The sequence below is a fragment of the Linderina pennispora genome (assembly GCF_002104995.1).
Source record: "Linderina pennispora strain ATCC 12442 chromosome Unknown DL89scaffold_23, whole genome shotgun sequence".
NCBI lineage: Eukaryota > Fungi > Kickxellomycota > Kickxellomycetes > Kickxellales > Kickxellaceae > Linderina > Linderina pennispora.
In genome coordinates, this window is record NW_024468271.1 from 105,492 (window position 1) to 126,660 (window position 21,169).

The window sequence follows — 21,169 nt, forward strand, 5'->3', positions numbered from 1 at the left end:
TCAATGGCCCTCAAGCCATCACCAGCACCTGCCAGTTGCTACGCTCTGGTCCGCAACAGAGACCACAAATTGAATCTCAGAGCTGCTGATTCCTTGATCTAATCACTGCCACCAGCTATCTCGAACTGCTTTTAAAAAAAATGGGCTGGTTAGTTTACTCAAAACGCTCTCTCAGGCATTCTCCTTTCACGCTTTCTTGTCGCAATTCACTCTCCTTGATTGGTTCACATTTTGGTTAGAAATGTTCTCGCTCGCACGCACTGCTTTCCGTATCAGAGCGCCGGTCCAGCGGACGATGGCCACAGCAGCGGTGTCGTCGCGGCTGGAGCGGTCGCGGCCGGCCAAGACACATACAGAGTACAAAAAGCCGTTCTCCGCGCGCAAGCAGTTCCTGTTTGGCGAGTACGAGGCTCATTTCGTGGACAGCCCGATCGGTGATCGTCCTGCAGCACCACAACCTGAGCGGATCAGAGCAGGCGGCGCAGCGGCGTGATCTGAAGCTGAACGCGCAGGGAGCGAAGCTGATGATTGTGCGGTCACGCATGGTTCAGGCTGTGCTGCGCGACACTGCGTACGCCAACCTCACGAGTCTGTTCTCGGGCCCGTCGGCAATTGTGTACTGGCAGAAGGACGCCATGGCTGAGGACTTCGATCCGGTGCTGGCGATGCGGCAGGCGATGGAGATTACGGGCCAGCAGCGCAAGATGGTGCTGATGGGCGCCAAGATCGATAAGCACGCTGCTGAACCCGGCGATGATGAAGGACTTTGTCAATATGCCAAACATCGACCAGTTGCGCGCCCAGATCATCGGCGTTGTGCAGTCGCCGTCGCAGCAGCTGGCGTCGCTGCTCCAGCGCATCCCGCAGCGGCTTGCTGGTGTGCTGAAACAGCGGGCTGATGGCGAGTCCCAGGAGGCAAAGTAAACAAAATAGGTTCTTCTACAGTGTCGATTAAGCAAAACAAAATATGCTATGTGGTTTCTCTCTCAACGGGCCACCTCCATGACCATGGTATCGATCGACTTGGCGAACCGATCGGGGCACTGGCTGGTGACGCCGTGTCCGGCGTTCTCGATCTGCTCAAAGCGGAACACGATCACGGCCGATCTTGTCAGCAATGTAGAACGAGTTGCTTGTGCGCACCATATGGTCCTTGGTCGCCGGTAAAGACCAGGATCTGCTTGTCAGGGAGCAGATTGCCCAGGTTCTCCAGGCCGCGCCGGCGACACATAGTGGCGGAGCACGGTGCCGACCTGACCAAAGAACGACCAAATTGACATTGGCTTCGTGTACTTGGCCCGGCGAATCCCTCGCTGGATGCAGAGGTCCATCATAGTTTTGCAATTGGTATCTTCAGGCGCGGGTGCCTTCAGGTACGATTCCGGATACAGCGTCCCACATATGACCTCGAAGCGCTCGAGCGGGTTGCTGATAAAGTTTGCCCTGACTGAATCGACGATCCCCCGTAGAGGCGGCACAGATAGACCGGCATTCGTCACTGCTAGGGTCAGCGTATTTACCATCTGGGGATAGTTGCTGGCGAACTCCAGCGCGACCATGCCGCCCATGCTGACACCCACGATGTTCACTCCCTTTTCCCATCCAAGCGTTTCCAGGAAGTTTCTTCAGGTCTGCAGCCAGCAGCGTTGTTGTAATGTTGAATGTAGTTTTGCCCTCGTCAGAGAATCCGCTACCTCGATGGTCGTAGACAAGACACTGGTAATCATCCAGGTCCAGGAACTCTGCAACAACGTTCTCCCATACCTGCCGGTCTGCGCCCATGCCGTTAATGAACGCCACTTTCTTTGCCCCGGTTCCGAATATTTCGTAGTAGAGGTGCAGGGGTTTGTCGTCAGCAATATTGATATGGCCACGCTTTGACAGCGAGCTCCAGATGGGGCTGTCCTGGAGCCTCCTGCGGCATAGCTGTGTTTACTTCTGTCAGCGAGCCCATACTACCTGTGCTGTTCTGCTGAACTAAAAAAGAATAGGGTAAAGGTGCAGAAAAGCGAAGCGGAAAAGAAAATACCTGTTGCCATGAGGCGTGAATGCAAAGCCGCTTAGGGTGCTTAGATGTCTATTGGCTCGCATCCAGTCTCGGTGATTGCGAAAAAAACACGTGGCTTCATATTAGCAAGGCTCCTTTTCTTAGGTGAACGATAGGGCAGAATACTCTGGAATCCAAAACAAAAGGCCTGACAATTATTTCCATTGGTATGAGGCAGGCAGGAGCTGCCATGCAGCAATATCTTCAATAGTCAGGGATAAAGGGTATCTGTCATGCTTCTAGGGTTGTCCCGTTGTACTCGATGCGGCTTACTCACTGAGAGTGGCGCAGCTGTATCCAAGGCCATGCGTGGATTAGCTAAGGGCTCCGTGTGCGCACTCGGCGTTTGCTTAAATATCCTTCGCCGGCCACCTAACAGCGGGGATTCATTCAGGCTTTTCCAATAGATTTTCATGAACGTATAAGATTGGTTTTATCAGTACACACATAGTTTACTACTAGGAGAACACGCTACCCAGTATCTTTTCCCAGACATTTCGACTGAGGTCACATTAGGCACGAACCGTATTTATTTATTATTATTTGTGGACCAACATGAACGCCGGCAAAAGGAAGGGCACTGTCCTTGTAAAACAAGAGATGTATTCAAATACCAGTGCAAACTAGAACCCAAGCTTTTCAAGAACCCCTCAGAGCACCTGGCAGCTTGCCAGCGGCAGTGTTCGCGCACTAGAAAGGATAATGCGAATAACAAATAGACAGAGAGGATACCAATACAGTATCAGGAGCTGGAATGAGAGTCATAATGAGGAAGGGGATGCATAGAACGGAAATTAGAGGGGGTAGACCGAGGCATAGTGGATCTAGCAAACCAGGTATCCTGGTGGATCCGGACATAAGCCTGGAGTTGCTGATGGAGTCGTGCAAGCAGATAGCTCGCAAGCTTCGCAATGGAACACTGGAGCATCAGTCGCTGTTTCTCCAAGTTTGCATTGCTTCATGCCAGGTGACACCACAGACTAGCAAAGACCTCGCCAGTCTACTCGTCCAGTGTCATTCTCACCATGGAGAGTGGTTTACCAATAAACAAGGCTTTATCACCGATATCCGAATTCTCGTTAGAATATTCGGGAATCAAGCAAACCTGAAAACAAGCGGGGAATCGGCAACAAATGAGGACCGATTTTCCGGTTGTCATGTTTTCCTTGCCAAAACACCTTTCTGCCTCCCGCTCCTCATACTTGGTGCTTTTATGATGACCCTCTTCAGCGAGTCTGCGTTCACCATTGTCGACTTTGTCGCCCAGCGACTGATATATGTTAGCTGGATACCGATAGGTCGCTGTATTTCTAACCCTGAGTCTTTCCTCGGACAAGGAGCGACAGTTCGCCCGCCTGGCAAAGATTAGCCGCGCAGTCTACCCAGGGTTTATTGCACTTAATTTATCCTACTTTATTTTCCACCTGAAAGCAGGATATTCTTCGCTCTTGATTTTACCAGCTTACGTTATCGGTCCTTTTATATTCTTCATGAATCCAGTATTTTGGCTGGTTTACGGTGACGATGTTATTTCTCTGGATGTAAAGGAATATCGCTCTCGCCGAATGACTGTTGACGGAAAAAGTCAAAAACAAAGTCTTCCGCCATATCTGTTTCGGAGGTCTACACTTTATAGACGCATTTGCGACATTTGGCTTCGGTTGTTTGATTCAGATGTCACAAGCCAGTTAAAGACGAAGTTTTGACCGAGGGTGCCAATAGCTACGCTGTTAATGCAGGTTTTTTTGCTTGTCTAGTTGGCTTTGGCTTTGTGGTTTATACGAAAAACAAAAATACCCAGAAGCGCCTTGCAGAGGGATTTTCACCAGAAGGTAGCCTGGCCGAGACCAAGGCTGAGTTTGCAAGCGAGAAGGTACGCGATCAACTGTACAAGCAGGTCTGATTACGATATACTAGCGCTATCTTTCATTACCCTCTTTGGTGAACGTTGTTAGTCAATACCAATGGTATACCATATCGTATGCGTATCAGTACATACATGGCTTTGCTACTTTGAGAATACCCTGCCTAGTATATCTCCAGGCATCTAAACTGAGATAATTTATACACGCCGTTTATTCTCGTATTTATTTGTAGACCAGCATGAGTGGTGCTACAAGGGAGGATTCTGGTTCCATATATCCTCTATCTGGACATGTGATAAGTCCAACCTTTATTCCAAGTGCTTTTTAAGCAGTGGTGATCTGCAAATACAGCGTGGTAATGTTTCGGACCTGGAATGTCATAGGAAAAGCGCATAAATGATAGTTGCAACCTCAGGCTAATTATTAAATTTCGTGATCACTACAAGTCACGTTAACTTAATATGGCTGTCGACACAAGGCAAAACGCATATTTGCCACCCTTATCTTTACCTATATATAAGATTGTATAGTCGAAAAAGTGTCCGACCGTCCGCTAGAAATTATTTAATTGGTTAAAAAAAACTCTTAAGCTTCAACACGGGTTTGAGTGACTTGCTCTGTAAACTCCTTTTGATCTTGTGCGGCATCTGACCTCATCGGTGAAACCAGGGTGACAAGTTGTTATTGTAGTGGTCATAGGTCTCCACTGGATATCTCCATTGGTTCAGCACAAGAGCTGCTCTCATTGTCGGTCAGCCTGATAACTTCTATGGCGTCATCATGGTGGTCATCACCGGCTGCGCAACACTCTTAGGATATTTATTTATGAGCACCTATTGAATGAGGCCATATAGCTCTTCTAGCGGTCATGCAATATTTGTGGGTTTATTTTATAAATTAATTTGTCTTATGAACATGCGTAACCAGTAGTATTTGGGTCACAATGGACCCAGTCTGTATAGACTGATTCAAGAGACTGTATCAGTGCTAAGAGCCCCAAGAACCATGCAAGCCAGATCATTATTAATAAAAAGTTCTTAATGCTATGCATCTGCAATACAGCAAAACTGAACAGCATCATTTCTCTTCTTACTTGCCTATTGAATTTCTCAAATGAATATTACCCGCAGCACTACTGTCATAAAGACATCACTTGGTGGTATTGGCTTCCGTGATTCTATGTTGCCCCGCCTAGAGCAATTTGTACACAGCGTCAATATCATCAAAGAGCATACATACATGCTTGCACGATGGATACTACTCCATCAGCTAGCTTACGATGATGCCTTTGACCCAGCAACATTTGTGAAAAAGGGTTTTTTTCGTTTTATTTATTTATTCATTTATCGCAACCTGAAGGCGAAGACTGTCATATCTGCCGAGGATTTCGTTAACCGGAAGGACAGGTCAGAACTGTCGAGCGCAGATTTCGGTGATGTAGTTAGATATCATATTTATGATTATCTATTACATAATGGCGATATCGAGCTACATGGCGTACGTGAAATGAATCAGGTAGCGACATACGTGGATACCGAGCTGATGACAGCATACAAGAACAACATTGTGTTGCACTATGGCACTTGCCTACAGCGGATTCTGGCCAAATTGATTGATATTCGCAGCCGCAAAAACACACTGCACAGTACAATGGGCAATGTGTCCAAGGCTGAGTTCAATAATGCATGTCAAGTGTGTATCTATACACCCGCACAGAAGCTCCGCCAGGCAGTTGCCTCTAGACACCCTGATCTCAGTGTGCTCACCCCACCGATGCTTGCAATCTACAACAAGCTGGCACCAGTCCTTAATGCCTATGGTGCCAAGTACAGATTCGCCAAAGACAGCCGATACTATGATGCCAGGGTAAATCCACTTAAGCATCTGCGTGCATACATTCGCCTATGCCAGCTTATCGAGAATGAGCAGCTTGGCAAGTCTCCCCCTCAATGCTTGCCTCTGCGGACATCATGGATCCCAGGCCATGTGCGTTTGGACAAGCAAATAATCAAGCAGGTGTTTGTTTCGAAAACACGTGAGGAGGTTACCAAGATCAACGCAGCAAAGAGGGCAGCAACAGAGGCAAGGAAAGCAGCAGAAAAGGGCAAAAAATTGGCCAAGAAGGCTGCACACGAAGCAGCGAAGATGCCATCGGATGCAACAGAGGCCACTGCAGCAACTGCAGCAGTAGCGGCTGATTCACTTGCTGCTGCATCGGCAGCAGCAGCAGACACTGTTGCAGCACTTAACAATGCATATGCATCAGCACCCCCAGTCTGTGCACACGACCCGGTCCAAGGGATCACACAACCTGTGTGGGATGTGTGGGGCCGGGTCGCAGATCTAACATCAAAGCCATTTAAGGCGCATGGTGATAGAAAATTCCACGGAATGGCGACAACAGATGGTGTAACGATATGCATTCTGTTACAAGACAAGATATCCAAGGCTGATGGTGCAGTAGATGCTGATGCTGCGGGAGGCGATGCTGCGGGAGGCGATGCTGCGGGAGGCAATTCTGTGGGAGGCGATGCTACAGGCGATGTTGCAGGAGGTGATGCTGTGGGAGGCAGTACTATAGCTGACTGTCGCTATATCCACCAGATCCCACAGCCAGAGCTGCAGAATCTGAAAGGCCGCTGTGTATTCATCGATCCAGGTCGGGGCGATTTGCTATACATGATGCACGAAAATAGCAGCAATGGAAAAGAGGGTGAAAAAATGCTCTACCGCTACACACGACAGCAGCGCAATAAGGAGCTCAAGCTGCGCCACTACGACAGGATTCATCAAGCTACAAAGGATCAAGTCCCAGAAGATGCTGTCCGCAGAGCAGAGGCAGAGCTTTCCAAGCACTGCTGCCGGACCCTTAGCCCAGCAAAATTCCGTGCCTATGTTGCTGCCCGTGCATCTGTGCGGTGTATCCTAGCACCGTTTTATGCCAGCACGATGACAGCGCGAAGGTTACCAGAGCAGCATCACACTAAGTCAAACAAGCAGCACCAAAGGCGCTGGAAGGCCCATCCAGGTGTCAGTACCAGTCCCAAGGTGTACCCGCTTCACCGCAAGCTGCGCCTTGATTCATTCATGAACCAGGCCCGTGCAGACCACAGGCTTGCCGCAAAACTCCGGAGCAAGTTCGGTCCAGATCCAGTGCTAATCATGGGCAATTGGAGTGCGCCAATGGCCCGACACCATGCGCCGATTCGTGGCAAGGGGTGGCGCGACAGGTTCAAGCACCATGGCTTTGAAGTCTATCTGATCGACGAATTCCGGACATCGTCGATGTGCCCGTTCTGCTGCGAAAAGTCGCTGCAGACATTCCGGCATGTTCCCAACCCGCGGCCCTACCAGAGATCGAAGAACCCAACTGTGAAGTGCCATGGCCTTCTCCGCTGTACAAGCGAGTCATGTAAGCGGGCCATGGCACAATACAGGCGAGCCTATTCGTCTCGGCTCTTGAACCGCGATCTCGCAGCAGTTCTAAACTTCAGACTCATTTTCCAGTCACTCTGTGGTTCAGGCAGTATTCCTGAACGGTTCCATCGCTTTACGGCCATTGCTGCTGATGCTTCTGGCACCACCCCTGCAACAAAGAGGTCGCGCAAGAGGCGTGCAGCAGCAGGCGGTTCTGTTGCCATCAGCAGCGAGCCAGCGCTGAAGCGCCTACGCAGAGCAGGCCATCAAGACAGGAGATGTCCATGATCGACATTGCACCAACAACCATCCGACACGTTCAAATGACCGGTTCGCCGTGATGCCCTTATCGACGTGTCAACCCATGCTGACTAGCAGCCGAGCTTGCATCGCGAGCAGAGTATTTCTAGTATGTTTATAGGAGACTAGTGTTGATTCAGAAGAATTTTTAATATGGAATTGGCTGAATACGAAAATGTGTACATGTTCCTGGACTGGGACATTCATCATTGCATCTATATATTATGCGTATAACTGAGTAACCAGTTGTGTAGCCAACATTGATATATTCTAAGTGTGCCACTCATGCACTAGGCAATGCTACTGAGACATGCCTCTTGCCAGTTTTATTTAAAGAATTTACTGGGACACCTTCCGTGGCAATTAATTCAACATCGTGTGGTGTTTAAGGCGCACTACTCTTGCACCAATCCAACCACTGTTTTCAGGTTGCACGGGTTCTACCTCTAGTACTGTTATTCCATACATCCAATATATACCCAGTTGATATATAATCCATATTCGAATCAACAAATTTCCTGACGGAACCTCAGTAGAGGGGCCCTCAGGAATGGATAGGACACCACATAAAAAGTGAAATGCTACAAAGGACCAAATGACAATAAACCTTTTCTGCCACTAGCATTGATGAATAAGAATGGCCTTATTTATGACTGTACATTTGCATTACTCAATAATGCCTAGCACGCCTCATCGCATTATGCAGTGTCTGAAAGAATATCTAGCATCATTATATTGGGTGCAACGCCTCTGCAAGGAACTTCTGGCACAATAGCATGCAGGTTGCTAACATCAACCGATGCGGGAAATGTCGCATACTCAGAATTCCAAATGGAGCACTTTGTCAGGCGGATACCATGCAAACCTATAATCCGCAACTGCGAATAACACCGGCCATTTATATATGTACTCATTTGACAGATGATGTTGGCCCATTATCTCACATATCTTGCAAGCACTGCACACCTCAACCACTCAAGAATTAACTCTTACTGAGCTCGCTTCAAATACCTCCCGCAGAATGGATCTCTTTACCTGCATGGTTGCGCTCGCATCTGGTGGAGTATCAACCAATATTCCCATTCCTGGCGACAATTTCCGTGTTGCCAAGGAGCTCGCTACATGTTTCCTAGATGACAGCCCTCCTACTGTCTCTACAGAAATTGAACTCATCGCACTCTTCTTGGCGTACTGTAACCATCGCAATCCCGATGTGTCCATTGCCGTGTTCCTTCACCTCCATCAAAGATTCTGTGCTGACAAGAACATCCATGTTGTTGTCCAGCAGCTGAACCTATCTGCTGAGCAAGTGCGCACTGTCCTGAAAGGGTATTACTCGGTCTGGGACACCCTTGAGGCGCGTCAATTGGTGCCGAATGTCCCTATTCCCGCTATCTTTTCGGATGCAAACTTCAGACTTGCCGCCATGTTTGGCGGGCAGAGCGGAGCAGACAACTGTCTTGATGAAGCAGCGTGGCTCCTTGACATTTACGGCCCACTGCTGTCGGACTTTGTTACCTACATGTCTGAGTTCCTCAAGCGCGAATCCGCCAACCCTCTGTTGGCGAAAGCCCATTCACGTCCATTGGACATTGCTGGCTGGCTTGCTTCTCCCGATACAATGCCGGATGCCAAATATCTGGTAATGGCACCAGTTGCAATACCAGTGCTAGGACTAATTCAGGCTATGCATGTGGCTGTCTTGTACAAGACGCTCAATATGAGCCCTGGCGACCTTGTCTCACGCTTTAGTGGTAAGCACAAGCGTTCATCATTGACGCTAGCGGATGCCATTTATTGAACTTCATCATTACTAGCTGTTCATTTCTACATCTGTAGTTGTAATCGGACACAGCCAGGGTCTACCCATGGCTGCTGCCTTTGCTTCCGTGACTGACGAGGTGTCATTCTATGCTGCTGCTGAGAAGACACTTGGTATCCTCCTTACGATGCCGGCGATTCTATACGTTGATTTTTCATCAAACGCATCGCACACTGGAATTATCGAACTGCCATTATGCTCAGGTGAACTGTCCACGCCTATGATCTCCGTTCGTGGCCTGGATAAGGAAACGCTGGAGTCATTCATTACTGTGTTTAATGCGGATCGTACAGACGAAATGTCGAAAGTCAGCCTTGCCCTAGTCAATGGTCGGTCATTTTTTATTGTTTCAGGATACCCAAACGCTATTTCCCTCTTTGGGCGCTACATCACCAAGCACACCGTCTTGCCAACAGTGGACCAGTCGCGCGTCCGATTTTCCCTACGCAAACCAGTTGCTGTTGTTACCCCGCTCAGCATATCTGAGCCGTATCACTGCGATCTTCAACTAGAGAACGCGTCTAAAGTGTATGAATTTGTGACTGCCAAAGGGTGGGTCCTCAACGCTGACGCTCTTCGCATCCAAGTTAATGGTGGGGATGATGGACACGATCTTCGCGATGAAGTCAACATCACCAGATTTTTGGTAGACAGCATGGTTTGTGCACTGTGTTAACTGGCCAGCAACAGTCAACAACGCTGATGCAGCATACACCATCGATTTCAGTCCAGGAAATTCAGCATTTTTGGGAAATGCGCCAGGGACATTTTGGATGGTTACGGAAAAAGCTGTTATCAGCACCAGTGCACTTATTTCTGACACCCAGTCACGCATGGGATCCAAGGCTGATTTGTTCAAGCAGAATATTTCCGATGTCTTCTCAGCGCCAAACTGGCAGAGTGCGTTCGGTCCACGCCTTGTTCAAACTGCGCATGAGGGTCAGCTTCATATTCGCACCCGCATGTCACTCACTCTTGGACTTCCACCAGTGATGGTTGCAGGAATGACCCCGACTATGTCCAACGAGCACTTTGTCGCAGCTATCAGCAATGCTGGGTACCATGTCGAGCTTGCTGGTAGTGGAATCTACACTGAAGTGGGGTTCAGAGAAAGGGTTGAAAATTTGGCCAATCTCGTTGAACCAGGTAGTGGATTCGCCGTCAACACAGTCTACATGAACAAGAAGCAGTGGGCATTCCAGTATCCCAGTATCCTGCGTATGCGGCGGGAAGGAGTACCAATCACAGGGCTCTGTATTGGCGCCAGTGTTCCCTCAGTCGACGTTGCCAACAGTATAATCGCAGAGTTGCGTGACGCGGGAATACGCCATGTTGCGTTCAAGCCCAGGTCAGTTGCTACAATTCTCCAGACACTTGTGATTCGCCAGAGCAAACCCAGACTTCCCTGTCATTATTCCAGTGGACTGGCGGTCGTGGTGGTGGTCACCATTCATGTGAAGACTTCCACGAGCCAATTTTGGAAACCTACAGCAAGATCCGGTCTACTGCCGAATACCATCCTGGTTGTTGGGTCAGGGTTCGGCGATAGCGATGGCATTCTGCCATATCTCTCCGGCCAGTGGAGTGTCCAGTTTGGATCATGCACCCATGCCTGTTGACGGAGTATTGCTTGAGTCATGTGTTTTGGCCGCAAAAGAGAGTGGGCGTCCTTGGAAGCAAAGGAGTTCATTACAGCAGCCACTAGCACTGAATACAGTGAGCGGAGGGCATTATGTACTAGCAATGTCTGGTGGAGTGATAACAATTATGTCGGATTTTGGAGAACATGTCCATCTTCTGGCCACTCGAGCTGCACTGGCTCTCAGAGAGCTGAACGACATGATATTCTCAAAACCGTTAGCTAGCCAGATGCCGATGATCATAGCAAACAAGGACCATATCATAAAGCGGCTCAACGAAGACTTTACGCGGCCATGGTTTGGCAAGAAGTCTGACGGTCGAGTGGTCGATCTGGAGGAGATGACGTACCTGGAAGTACTCAACCGACTCGTAGAGCTCATGTACAATGCAGACAAGTCCAGGTGGTTGGATGTGTCGTATGGAAGGTTGTTTGGGGAATTCATTTTGAGGATGGAGGACCGAGTATCTGGATCAGATCTCGCCCGGGCATTTCAATGGACCTCGCAACTTTTGGATCCAATTGAAGTCGTTCATTTGTTGGATGAGACGTATCCAGAGATAAGCCGCATCCTTATTGCGCTTGAGGATGTTCAGTATCTGGTCTGGCTTTGCAAGCGCTCTGGGACCAAGCCAGTCCCCTTCGTTCCTATCCTTGACGCTGACTTGCATGTCTGGATGATGAAAGACATATATTCGCACCATGAAGATTTAGATTCAGTCGTTGATAGAGATGTCCAGCGCACAATTATTGCCTTGGATTCTGTATCTGCAAAATATGCCACAACAGTCAACGAGCCAGTCAAAGATATACTCGACCGTGTTTACACCGGGCTAATGGAGAATCTTAGCATAGCGTGAATCCAATAAGGATGCATCCCCAATCTGTACTGTCGAGTATCTTGCACCAGAGCCCTCTCCAGTATCACTTCCTTCGCCAGTTGCAGTGGCTGTTGAAAGATCAAGCCGCACATACAGGCTCCCGACTGATGCAGCACTGCTTCCAAATCCTGATGTATGGCTGGAGGCACTGGCTGGTCCTACTCAGAGCTGGCTTCGTGCACTTCTCACATCGCCAGTGGTGGTTCGCAAATCACTGTGTGCTGCAAATCCAATAAGGCAGGTTCTGCGACCAATGGCTGGGCAGACAGCAGAAGTGTCATCTGATGGCGATAGGCCGGTCAAGCTTGATATCCATGGACCAGCTGGGCTATTGGACATTCGCATACAATTTGATGGCGAGAAGAATATTCTGATGATTATTTACCATCGGGTTGGCGAAGAGCAGTTTGAGATTCGGTTCCCGTACATCTACACGCCATCCAAACCTGGACTACTTGTTGCTGAAGATATTGAAGGTCGGGATTTATCATACCGCAATGCTTATTTGCGTGCACACGGCCATGCAGTTGGCTCTGGCGATATAAACTCTGTTGGTATAGAACAGCACTTCTCGGCCGATGCGCTCAAGTCATTCACCATCAGCCAGGAGCTTGTTCAGAAGTACTGTTCTAGTACTCACATCACATCAAAGTATTACAAAATGGCAGCCGACGAGCTACAGCTGGCCCCAATGGACATATTTTTCAGCATCGGAATTAGCCAATTGACATCTATCTTGACCACTCCCCTCTGCACAGAGGTCTCCTTGGGATCATCCACTTGAGCCATAGTACAAAGTATGTAGCAGATGCTTCGCTACTTCATGTTGGAGAAACCATAGACTATCAGGTATCACTCACTGCACTTGAAAACATTGAGAGTGGCCAGAAAACAACCCTCACTTCGAGATTTTACCGCAATGGAAACCTCATTGCTATAGCTGAAGATGTCTTTGTCATACGCGGCAATATGCAGCATACAACCAAATGTTCCGATCAATGGATGAACCTGTGCGACGCATGCAAATCGAATCAGATGAGGATGCTACAGCGCTTGGTGCTAAAGAGTGGTTTATATTCAAAGATAGCTCCGAGCCTCTCAGCATTATGCGTGGAGATGTTCTGGAGTTCAGGCTCCATTCGCACTACCAGTTCAAATCCAATGGGATCTATTCCAAAATCAAAACAGCCGGACCTGTGTATCGCTTGCTATCCATCCAGAGAATATGAGCATATTGCTGACGTGTATTACGAGAATAATGATGCTTATGACAACTATGTCATCCAGTTTTTGAATGAAAACCAGCTGAGCGATGCGAGCACAGCGCACTTTGAGTATGACAGTACACTGGTATCGCACAAAGGAAATTCAGGTGGTTTGTCCTTTAAAGCACCGTCAGTAAATTGGGAGTTTGCGCATGCCTCTGGCGATCAGAGTATGGTGCACACAAACCCGTATGTTGCAGCATATACTGGGGAATCGGAAATGACTTGTCACAGAATGTGGACATCAGCCGCATCTCGCGCTGTTGTTGAGTCGTGTTGTTGCAGATAGCGACCCTCGGCGCATGCGCTCATACAGCGTCCAGTTTGTTGGAAAGGTCTATCCAGACGACAAACTTCGGGTAGAGCTGGTTCACGCGGGGATGAACAACGGATACATGGTTATCGATGGCAAGACTGTAAACCAGAATGGGGAAACAGTGCTGACGCTCACAGCTGAGGTTGCCCAGGCAAAGACTGCATATGTCTTTACTGGCCAGGGGTCGCAGTTTGTTGGCATGGGGATGGACCTCTACATGTCATCCACAGCCGCCAGAGATGTGTGGGATCGAGCTGATAGGCACATGTTGAAGAACTATGGTGTCTCACTACTGAAAATAGTCCAAGAAAATCCGAGAGAGTACTTGGTTAAGTTTGGTGGCAAGAAAGGCACACCAATTCGTACACACTACCTCTCTTTGGTGCGTGAATATGACGGCAAGATAGAGCAGCTGATTCCCGGGATCACTCGGTCATCGAAATCATACACGCACCGGTGTTCAAATGGCCTGCTCAATGCGACACTGTTCACACAGCCGATCCAGACGGTGATGTCGCTAGCTCAGGCTGCAGACATGCGTGCTCATGGTCTTATCCAGGACGATGCTATTTTCGCTGGCCATTCGCTTGGTGAGTTTGGGTCACTCGCAGCAATTGCTGATATTGTTTCTGTCGAGGATGCGGTCGATATTGCTCTCTATCGTGGGCTTTTGCTCCATGCTTCAGTAGATCGTGATACCAATGGCGCTCCCAGTATGCGATGGCATCTATCAATCCTCAGCGTGTTCTAGCCTGGCTTCAGCGAGCTGCACCTGCTCCGAATTGTTGACTGTATTCGTGAGCGGAAAGCAGCAGCTCCTAGAAGTTATCAACTACAATGTCCGAGGGCAGCAATACGTTGTCACAGGGCATGTTGAGAGTTTAAATGACATGTGCCTTATTGCGCATGAGATATCCAAAAGGAGTTTGTCATCAGCAGAGCTGGAAGAGGGAAACATCCTTCAGGATATAATAGACGGTATTCTCTCTGCAACTCCAGATATGCAGCTACAGGAAGATGGTAGAATAACTACCCGTATCCCTGGCGTTGATGTTCCCTCACACTCTAGCCAATTGCTGACAAGTGTTGACACATTCCGTAGCTTGCTTGACCAAAGGATTCCACACGTCCGTAGGCTACATACGTCGCTCTGTGGAAGATATATTCCTAACTTGTCTGGCCAACCATTTGAGATTACAGAAAACTATTTCAGGCATATCCATGCCATCACCCGCTCACCAGTAATTGAGGATGTCATCAATTGTTGGAGTGCAGTCAGCCATAATTCCACAAGTACCAGAATATCACTAGCACGCACGCTCCTGATTGAGCTCTTATCATTCCAGTTTGCTTCGACAGTAAAGTGGATTGATACCCAAGACACAATATTCAGAATTTGTTCTGTGAAGCGGCTGGTTGAGATTGGCCCAAGCCCAATACTGTGTCGTATGGCATCTCAGACTTTGGAAACCGAAAACTGGCTATATGGGGAAGTTGCTATTCTACATGCAAGAAGAGATAAGGATGATGTGTATTACAGTGGCAGGTCTGGAAGGGAAAGCCTGCTGTACCTACTGACGCATTGTTGCTAACGTCAGCCCAGACCACAAATGGTATACCAAACATTCCAGAAAAACTATCCAGTCCCGAAATTCCTGCTCTGGAGGAACAGCCATCTCCACTGCCCATTACTCCAACCACAATATCAACTGATAATGATGTGCCGATTCCAACTATTGACATTCTAAGAACAATAGTCTCTCACAAACTCGCTAAATCCGTGTTCGAAATCAACCCTGGAATGTCAATCAAAGGGTTAGTTGCAGGAAAGTCAATAATTCAAAATGAACTTGTTGGCGCACTTCAAAAGGAATTCAGCAAGCGAATGCCTGACTACGCAGAGGAGTTGTCCTTGGAGGAGCTCGCAATAAAACTCGGAAGCACTATGGATTCCCTTGGCAAGTATTCGCAGCTGCTTGTCATTAATTTGCTAACCAGCAAATTCCCGAGCAGATTCACGCTGTCAGCTGCTCGTTCTTATTTGATGGATAAATACGGGTTGGGTCCTCGTAGACAGGAGGCCGTTCTATCCTTATCAGCTACTATGGAACCCTCAAGTCGGCTTGCAGATGAGGATGCAGCTAAAATCTGGCTGGATTCGGCAGTCCAGGTATATGCTAGACATGTGGGGCTGCCATTGACAGCTACAGCAAAAAATAGTGACAATAATGGTATGAGCGCCGGGTCAATTGTTATCAATAGTGCTGAATTCGACAGGGCTCAGAGGAATCAAAAGAATCTCATCCTTGAGCAAGTAGAGACGCTCGCCAGACATGCAGGACTTGATATACGTCAGGGTGCTAGGTCAGCTGAAAAGTACCAGGTAAAGTTAGCAACTCTCGAGTCAGACCTCGATGAAATTAAACAAGAGGTTGGCTGCACATTTATCGAAAGGACCAAGATGATGTTTGATGCAAACAAAGTCCGTCACTATGACTCATACTGGAACTGGGCCCGCCAGGATGCGTTTGAATGGATTTCTGGCATCCTGAGCGGAGAGGAGCCAAGTATGGATCGGGGTACATACATGAAACGTATTCATATGCTCAAGAACCGCTCCAATCCTGGACTGCTTTTGATGTTGCAAGCACTCATTTCGACTCTCCAGACCGCTGATAGCCTGCTCGCACATCGCGCACTAGAGCAAGCTGAGACCATCTATGCAGAATGTAAGGAGTCAGAAAACTCTGCCCCAGTCTATAAAGGGCTCTCTACTCCAATGCGACCATATGCTGAAGTTACATCAAGGGGTGATATTGTTGGCTCTGAGATTCCCAGAGAGGATGAGCATTCAATATATGACTATGTCCAAAATATGAAGCGGACTAGCAATGACGGATTGCCTCTACTGCATATGTATGAGCGGCAGACTGGAAACACCTGGCCATACAGCAAGGCTAATTCTGAAGAATACTTCAAGTCCATGGAGGAGGCAGCGATAAATGGTATTTCATTTGGGGGCAAGTGTGCATTAGTTACTGGATGTGGAATGGGATCCATTGGGTCGGGTTTGGTCGAGGGTTTGCTTTCCGGCGGTGCGAAGGTTATTACCACAATGTCCAATTCTTCCCTTGAGTCAGTCCGATTCTTCGAAGAGATGTACCGAAAGTTTGGTTCTCGTGGATCCCAGCTAGTCCTTGTCCCATTCAACCAGGCGTCTTCATGTGATGTAGAGGCCCTCATCCAGTATATTTATGATAGTGATGGCCTTGGTTGGGATCTGGACTATATTGCCCCATTCGCCGTGTTCCCAGAATGTGGCAAGGATGCAGAGAATATCGACTCTTACTCTGAGCTGACAATTCGCACCCTCCTGACCAATCTTTTACGGATGATTGGACCAGATTAAGGCGGCTAAGGTAAAGTCTGGGAACACACTGCACCCATCGCTACTTGTTTTGCCACATTCATCCAATCATGGAATAGCAGGAAATGACGGTATGTATGGTGAAACGAAAGCAGCTTTGCATACACTGTACAACCGCTGGCACACAGAGTCATGGTCAGAGTACATTTCAATCACTGGCGGCGAGATCGGATGCATCCGTAGCACATACATGTCATCTGATGAAGCGAACATATTTGCATGCATAGAGGAGATGGGTATCCGTACATTCTCTCATGAGGAGATGTCGTTCAACATACTTTGCCTCCTGTCCCAGCAAATGGAGGATATCGCTCATGACTATCCTTTAATTGGGAACTTTAATGGAGGGATGATGTCTATTGACAGCTTTAGGAATACATTACTGGATCGGCGCTTAACACGAATGGCAAATGCCAGTATAATGCGACGTATGCACTACGATGCATGTACTGCCATTTCAATCGAACAAAAAGATAGCCCTATATATATGGCGCATGCAAACAAAACGATGCCTCGGGCCCAGCACCGGATTGACTCCCCATCCATAAAATCATACGAGCAGCTCGATCACCTAAGATATCTGGAAGGCATGGTTGACTTGGATAAGATTGTTGTTGTGACAGGTTATGGAGAAGTTGGGGCATTTGGAAATGCAGCCTTACGCTGGGAGCAAGAGGCGCATGGTATGTTCTCGATGGAAGGCTGCATTGAGTTGGCATGGATGATGGGACTGATCAAGAGATTCAGTGGCGATCATCCAGGAACAAGGGGCTACTACATTGGGTGGGTTGATGCAAAAACACAGGAGCCAGTGCATGACAGGGATGTCAAGGCTAAATACGAGCCGTATATCTTGGAGCACACTGGAATTCGTGTTGTTGAGCCACAAGTTTGGGGTGAGGATGCGGTTGATATGAAGTCATTCATGCGTGAGCTTCAGATCGATCAGGACATGCCTCCGTTTGAGACCAGCGCCGAGGAAGCAGCCCATTTCAGGCGGGCTAATGGTGAGAAAGTTGACACATGGGAAAACCCTGATGGAACGTGGTCTGTCAGATTCCTTAAAGGTGCTGTTGTCCATGTGCTAAAGGCAATTGAATATGGCCCTGCAGTTGCTTCACAATTACCGACTGGGTGGGATCCAGCTCGACTTGGAATACCCAAAGACCTTGCACAGAATATGGATATAGTAAACCATTACACGCTTATTGCTGCGATGGAGGCCCTCCTTAGATCAGGGATAACTGATCCTTATGAGCTCTATCAATATTTCCATGTTTCGAAAGTTGGGCATGCTGTTGGCTCTTGCTATGGAGGTACACAGAGCAATGTCAATATGATACGCAACAGATATCTGGATAAAGGTGTAAGCTCCGATGTGTTTATCGAAAGCACTATCAACAATATCAGCGCATGGCTCAATAGGCTTCTATTCTCAGCATCTGGTCCATTAAAGCCGACAGTAGGCGCATGTGCCACTTCGGCAATTGCACTAGATCTTGCTGCTGAATCGATCATTCTGGGTAAAGCGGATGTCATGATCGCTGGTGCTGGAGAAGGGTTTGCAAATGATACTGCATATGAGTTCAATGTGATGAGCGCCACAGCAAGTGCCAGTGATGAGCTAAGAAAGGGGAGAGCCCCACAGGAAATATCGAGACCATGCACATCTACCAGATGTGGATTCACCGAGGGCTATGGCTCAGGTATTTCCATTCTAATGTCGGCATCTGCTGCACTTAAAATCGGGGCACCCATATATGGCATTTTAGCCATGTCTGCAACTGCTACAGACAAGTCAACGCGCAATAATACCAGCTCCAGGCCAAGGAATACTGTCGATAGGGAGGGGAAGCCTTACTCCTTCGGACCATCAGTTGCTTGACATTAATTTCCGGAGGCAGATGCGCGACCAGCAATTAGCAGCACTTGATACTTTGGCTGGCTGTCATATGGTTGAAAAGATGAAAAACAGGATGAAATCAGCATGGGGCAACGACTTTTACAAAATGGGCAAATCAATATCGCCTCTGCATGCGGCACTTGCAACATGGGGTCTTGATGCAGATGATATTGGGCTATCGTCATTCCATGGGACATCCACGGAGCTGAATGATAAGAATGAATCTAACATTGTCAGCACACTTTTGAAGCAGCTTGGACGAACGCCTGGTCTTCCTATTCCTGTAGTGTGCCAGAAATGGATTCTTGGCCATATGAAAGGCGCATCAGCGACTTGCTCTATGCATGGGATTTTGCAGTCGATGACGACGGGGCTGATTCCAGGAAATAGGAATGCTGACAATATCGATAAAGATTTTGAGCAGTTTGAGTATCTTGTCTATCCAAGCAAGACTATCCATGTGCCAGCTGTCAAGGCCGCACTTTTCACATCGTTTGGTTTCAGCCAGTCAAATGGAGCAGGACTTATCGTTCATCCAGACTACCTATTCGCAGCACTATCAAACGATGAGCTGGATGAATACAGGGCCAAAGTCGATGAGCGCATGAAGAGATCGACCCGCTACTGGCAGGGAGCACTTCTTGGAAACCACACATATTTACAGACAAAGGATGCAGCACCATTCACGCCAGATCAAGAGACAGCAGTGTTCCTGGACTCTAATGTAAGGGCTATATTTGACTCAAAAACCAATACGTACCACTTCTAATACCGCTTAACAGAGTTCTGTGCGCCTTCCATCTAGTTTTCATTTACCAAGTTTATGTAGAGTAATAAACATAGTCGGGATCGATTGTGTTTTATGCGAGAGAACTAGATAGCAGTAGATGAGTTGGCTGATCCAGATTAGGCAATAGCCTCAAAGCAAAACATCCACTTATCAAGCTGGTTGAACTAATCAGCCTTCTCTTTGACGTTATTAATGATCGCCCACGGTGGGTAATCGGTTCTTTGTAACCTCACCAATCATGGTGTTAATACACTGGGAAACCCGCTCTGGATATTGGGTCATAACGCCATGACCAGCGTGCTCTATCTGCTCGAAACGTACGTTTTTGTGGCCGACCTTCTTGGCAATGTAGAATGAGTTACTTATACGCACAAGGTGGTCCTGATCACCTGTGATAATGAGAATCTGCTTGTTGGGGAGCGTCTTGCCCAAAGTCTCAAGTCGTGTTGATGAAACATGATGGCGGATAACAGCGCCAACCTGGCTCAAAAACGGCAGGAACGATATTGGGTGCGTATACATTTCCCAACGAATATACCGTTGGACACAAAAATCCAGCATGGTTTTGCAGTTGCTGCCTTCAGGTGATGGCGACCTCAAAAAAGGATCAGGGAAGATCATTCCACATGTGAGCTTGTGACGAGAAATAAGGCTACTGGCAAAGGTGCACCTGAGCATATCAAACATTCCGCGCAGTGGTGGCACAGTTAAGCCGGCATTTGTTACTGCCAAGGTCAGTGTATTAACCATCTGAGGATAGCTGCAGGCAAATTCCAGAGCAACCATCCCACCCATGCTAGCACCCACAACATTGACACCTCTGTCCCATCCGACTGCTGTCAGAGCGACATCAGGTCGGCTGCAAACAGCTTCGTTGTGATGTTGAAGATTATATCGCCTTTATCGGAAAATCCATTGCTGCGCTGGTCATAGACAAGGCCACTGGTAGTCGCCTATGTCTAGGAATTCTTCGATCAGGTTCTCCCACATCTGCCGGTCGGCGCTCAAGCCATGAATGAACACAGCCTTCTTTGTGCCTGTTCCAAATATTTCGTAGTAGAGATGTAGCGGCCTGCTATCACCAACTGTTTACGTGGCCACGCTTTGACAAGTGAGGCTCCACAGCGGACTGTCATGTTGCTCCATTGGCATTTTCCGGGGGTTCTCTGTCTTGGTTGACTCAGTGTCATGGTACTAGTTGAGGCTATGTTTTCAAATTGTGTTGTGGATGAGATAAACAAGGAGGAACAAAGCGAATACATGCTATGCTCAGCTGCCTTAGCGGCTCTTGCTGCTGCCGCTCCCTAATTGCAGTGGCGCTGTCCACGAAGAAACGCAGTTAGTATTGTATCACCGCATGCACAGATCTGTGCCACCTTGATGGGGGGATACTAGCTTCAGCAGCTATGCCAACCCTAAGCGGTGATCGTGATTGTGATCAACAAGAGGCCACAACTACTGGTCCTATTGGCCAGTCGCACGCTCAGCAAGCCTGGT

At 48.1% G+C, this 21,169-nt stretch overlaps 7 protein-coding genes across 7 annotated transcripts; 5 read left to right on the forward strand and 2 right to left on the reverse strand.

Annotated features, from left to right (window-relative positions):
* Window positions 1-183: 183 nt before the first annotated feature.
* On the forward strand, window positions 184-924 carry DL89DRAFT_325527 (uncharacterized protein; the record flags this gene model as incomplete). The annotated part of the gene is made up of 3 exons (XM_040891526.1): window positions 184-418; window positions 450-707; window positions 763-924. Exons 1-3 carry the CDS (start codon window positions 242-244, stop codon window positions 922-924), a joined length of 597 nt encoding a protein of 198 aa, XP_040739810.1. The 5' UTR covers window positions 184-241.
* Window positions 919-2,027, reverse strand: DL89DRAFT_270755 (alpha/beta-hydrolase). Its single transcript, XM_040888815.1, is given in 6 exon segments — window positions 919-1,107; window positions 1,127-1,152; window positions 1,172-1,207; window positions 1,230-1,623; window positions 1,718-1,905; window positions 1,937-2,027. 6 exon segments carry the CDS (start codon window positions 1,952-1,954, stop codon window positions 987-989), a joined length of 783 nt encoding a protein of 260 aa, XP_040739811.1. The 5' UTR covers window positions 1,955-2,027; the 3' UTR covers window positions 919-986.
* Window positions 2,028-3,236: 1,209 nt separating this feature from the next.
* DL89DRAFT_270758 (uncharacterized protein) lies at window positions 3,237-3,977 on the forward strand. The gene is given in 3 exon segments (XM_040888816.1): window positions 3,237-3,326; window positions 3,346-3,618; window positions 3,732-3,977. The coding sequence occupies 3 exon segments, from the start codon at window positions 3,264-3,266 to the stop codon at window positions 3,948-3,950; spliced, it is 555 nt and encodes a 184-aa protein (XP_040739812.1). The 5' UTR covers window positions 3,237-3,263; the 3' UTR covers window positions 3,951-3,977.
* Window positions 3,978-8,650: 4,673 nt separating this feature from the next.
* Window positions 8,651-16,961, forward strand: DL89DRAFT_286877 (uncharacterized protein; the record flags this gene model as incomplete). Its single annotated transcript, XM_040889894.1, is given in 10 exon segments — window positions 8,651-9,383; window positions 9,469-10,122; window positions 10,142-10,799; window positions 10,872-10,982; window positions 11,032-11,911; window positions 11,946-12,622; window positions 12,730-13,406; window positions 13,471-14,265; window positions 14,315-15,081; window positions 15,156-16,961. 10 exon segments carry the CDS (start codon window positions 8,651-8,653, stop codon window positions 16,959-16,961), a joined length of 7,758 nt encoding a protein of 2,585 aa, XP_040739813.1.
* Window positions 16,962-17,169: 208 nt separating this feature from the next.
* On the forward strand, window positions 17,170-19,063 carry DL89DRAFT_310688 (thiolase-like protein; the record flags this gene model as incomplete). The annotated part of the gene is made up of 1 exon (XM_040890966.1): window positions 17,170-19,063. The coding sequence occupies one exon, from the start codon at window positions 17,170-17,172 to the stop codon at window positions 18,862-18,864; it is 1,695 nt and encodes a 564-aa protein (XP_040739814.1). The 3' UTR covers window positions 18,865-19,063.
* On the forward strand, window positions 18,821-19,756 carry DL89DRAFT_310692 (thiolase-like protein). Its single transcript, XM_040890967.1, has one exon. The coding sequence runs from the start codon at window positions 18,884-18,886 to the stop codon at window positions 19,649-19,651; it is 768 nt and encodes a 255-aa protein (XP_040739815.1). The 5' UTR covers window positions 18,821-18,883; the 3' UTR covers window positions 19,652-19,756.
* Window positions 19,739-20,468, reverse strand: DL89DRAFT_270772 (uncharacterized protein). Its single transcript, XM_040888817.1, has one exon. It carries the CDS (start codon window positions 20,456-20,458, stop codon window positions 19,862-19,864), a length of 597 nt encoding a protein of 198 aa, XP_040739816.1. The 5' UTR covers window positions 20,459-20,468; the 3' UTR covers window positions 19,739-19,861.
* Window positions 20,469-21,169: the final 701 nt, after the last annotated feature.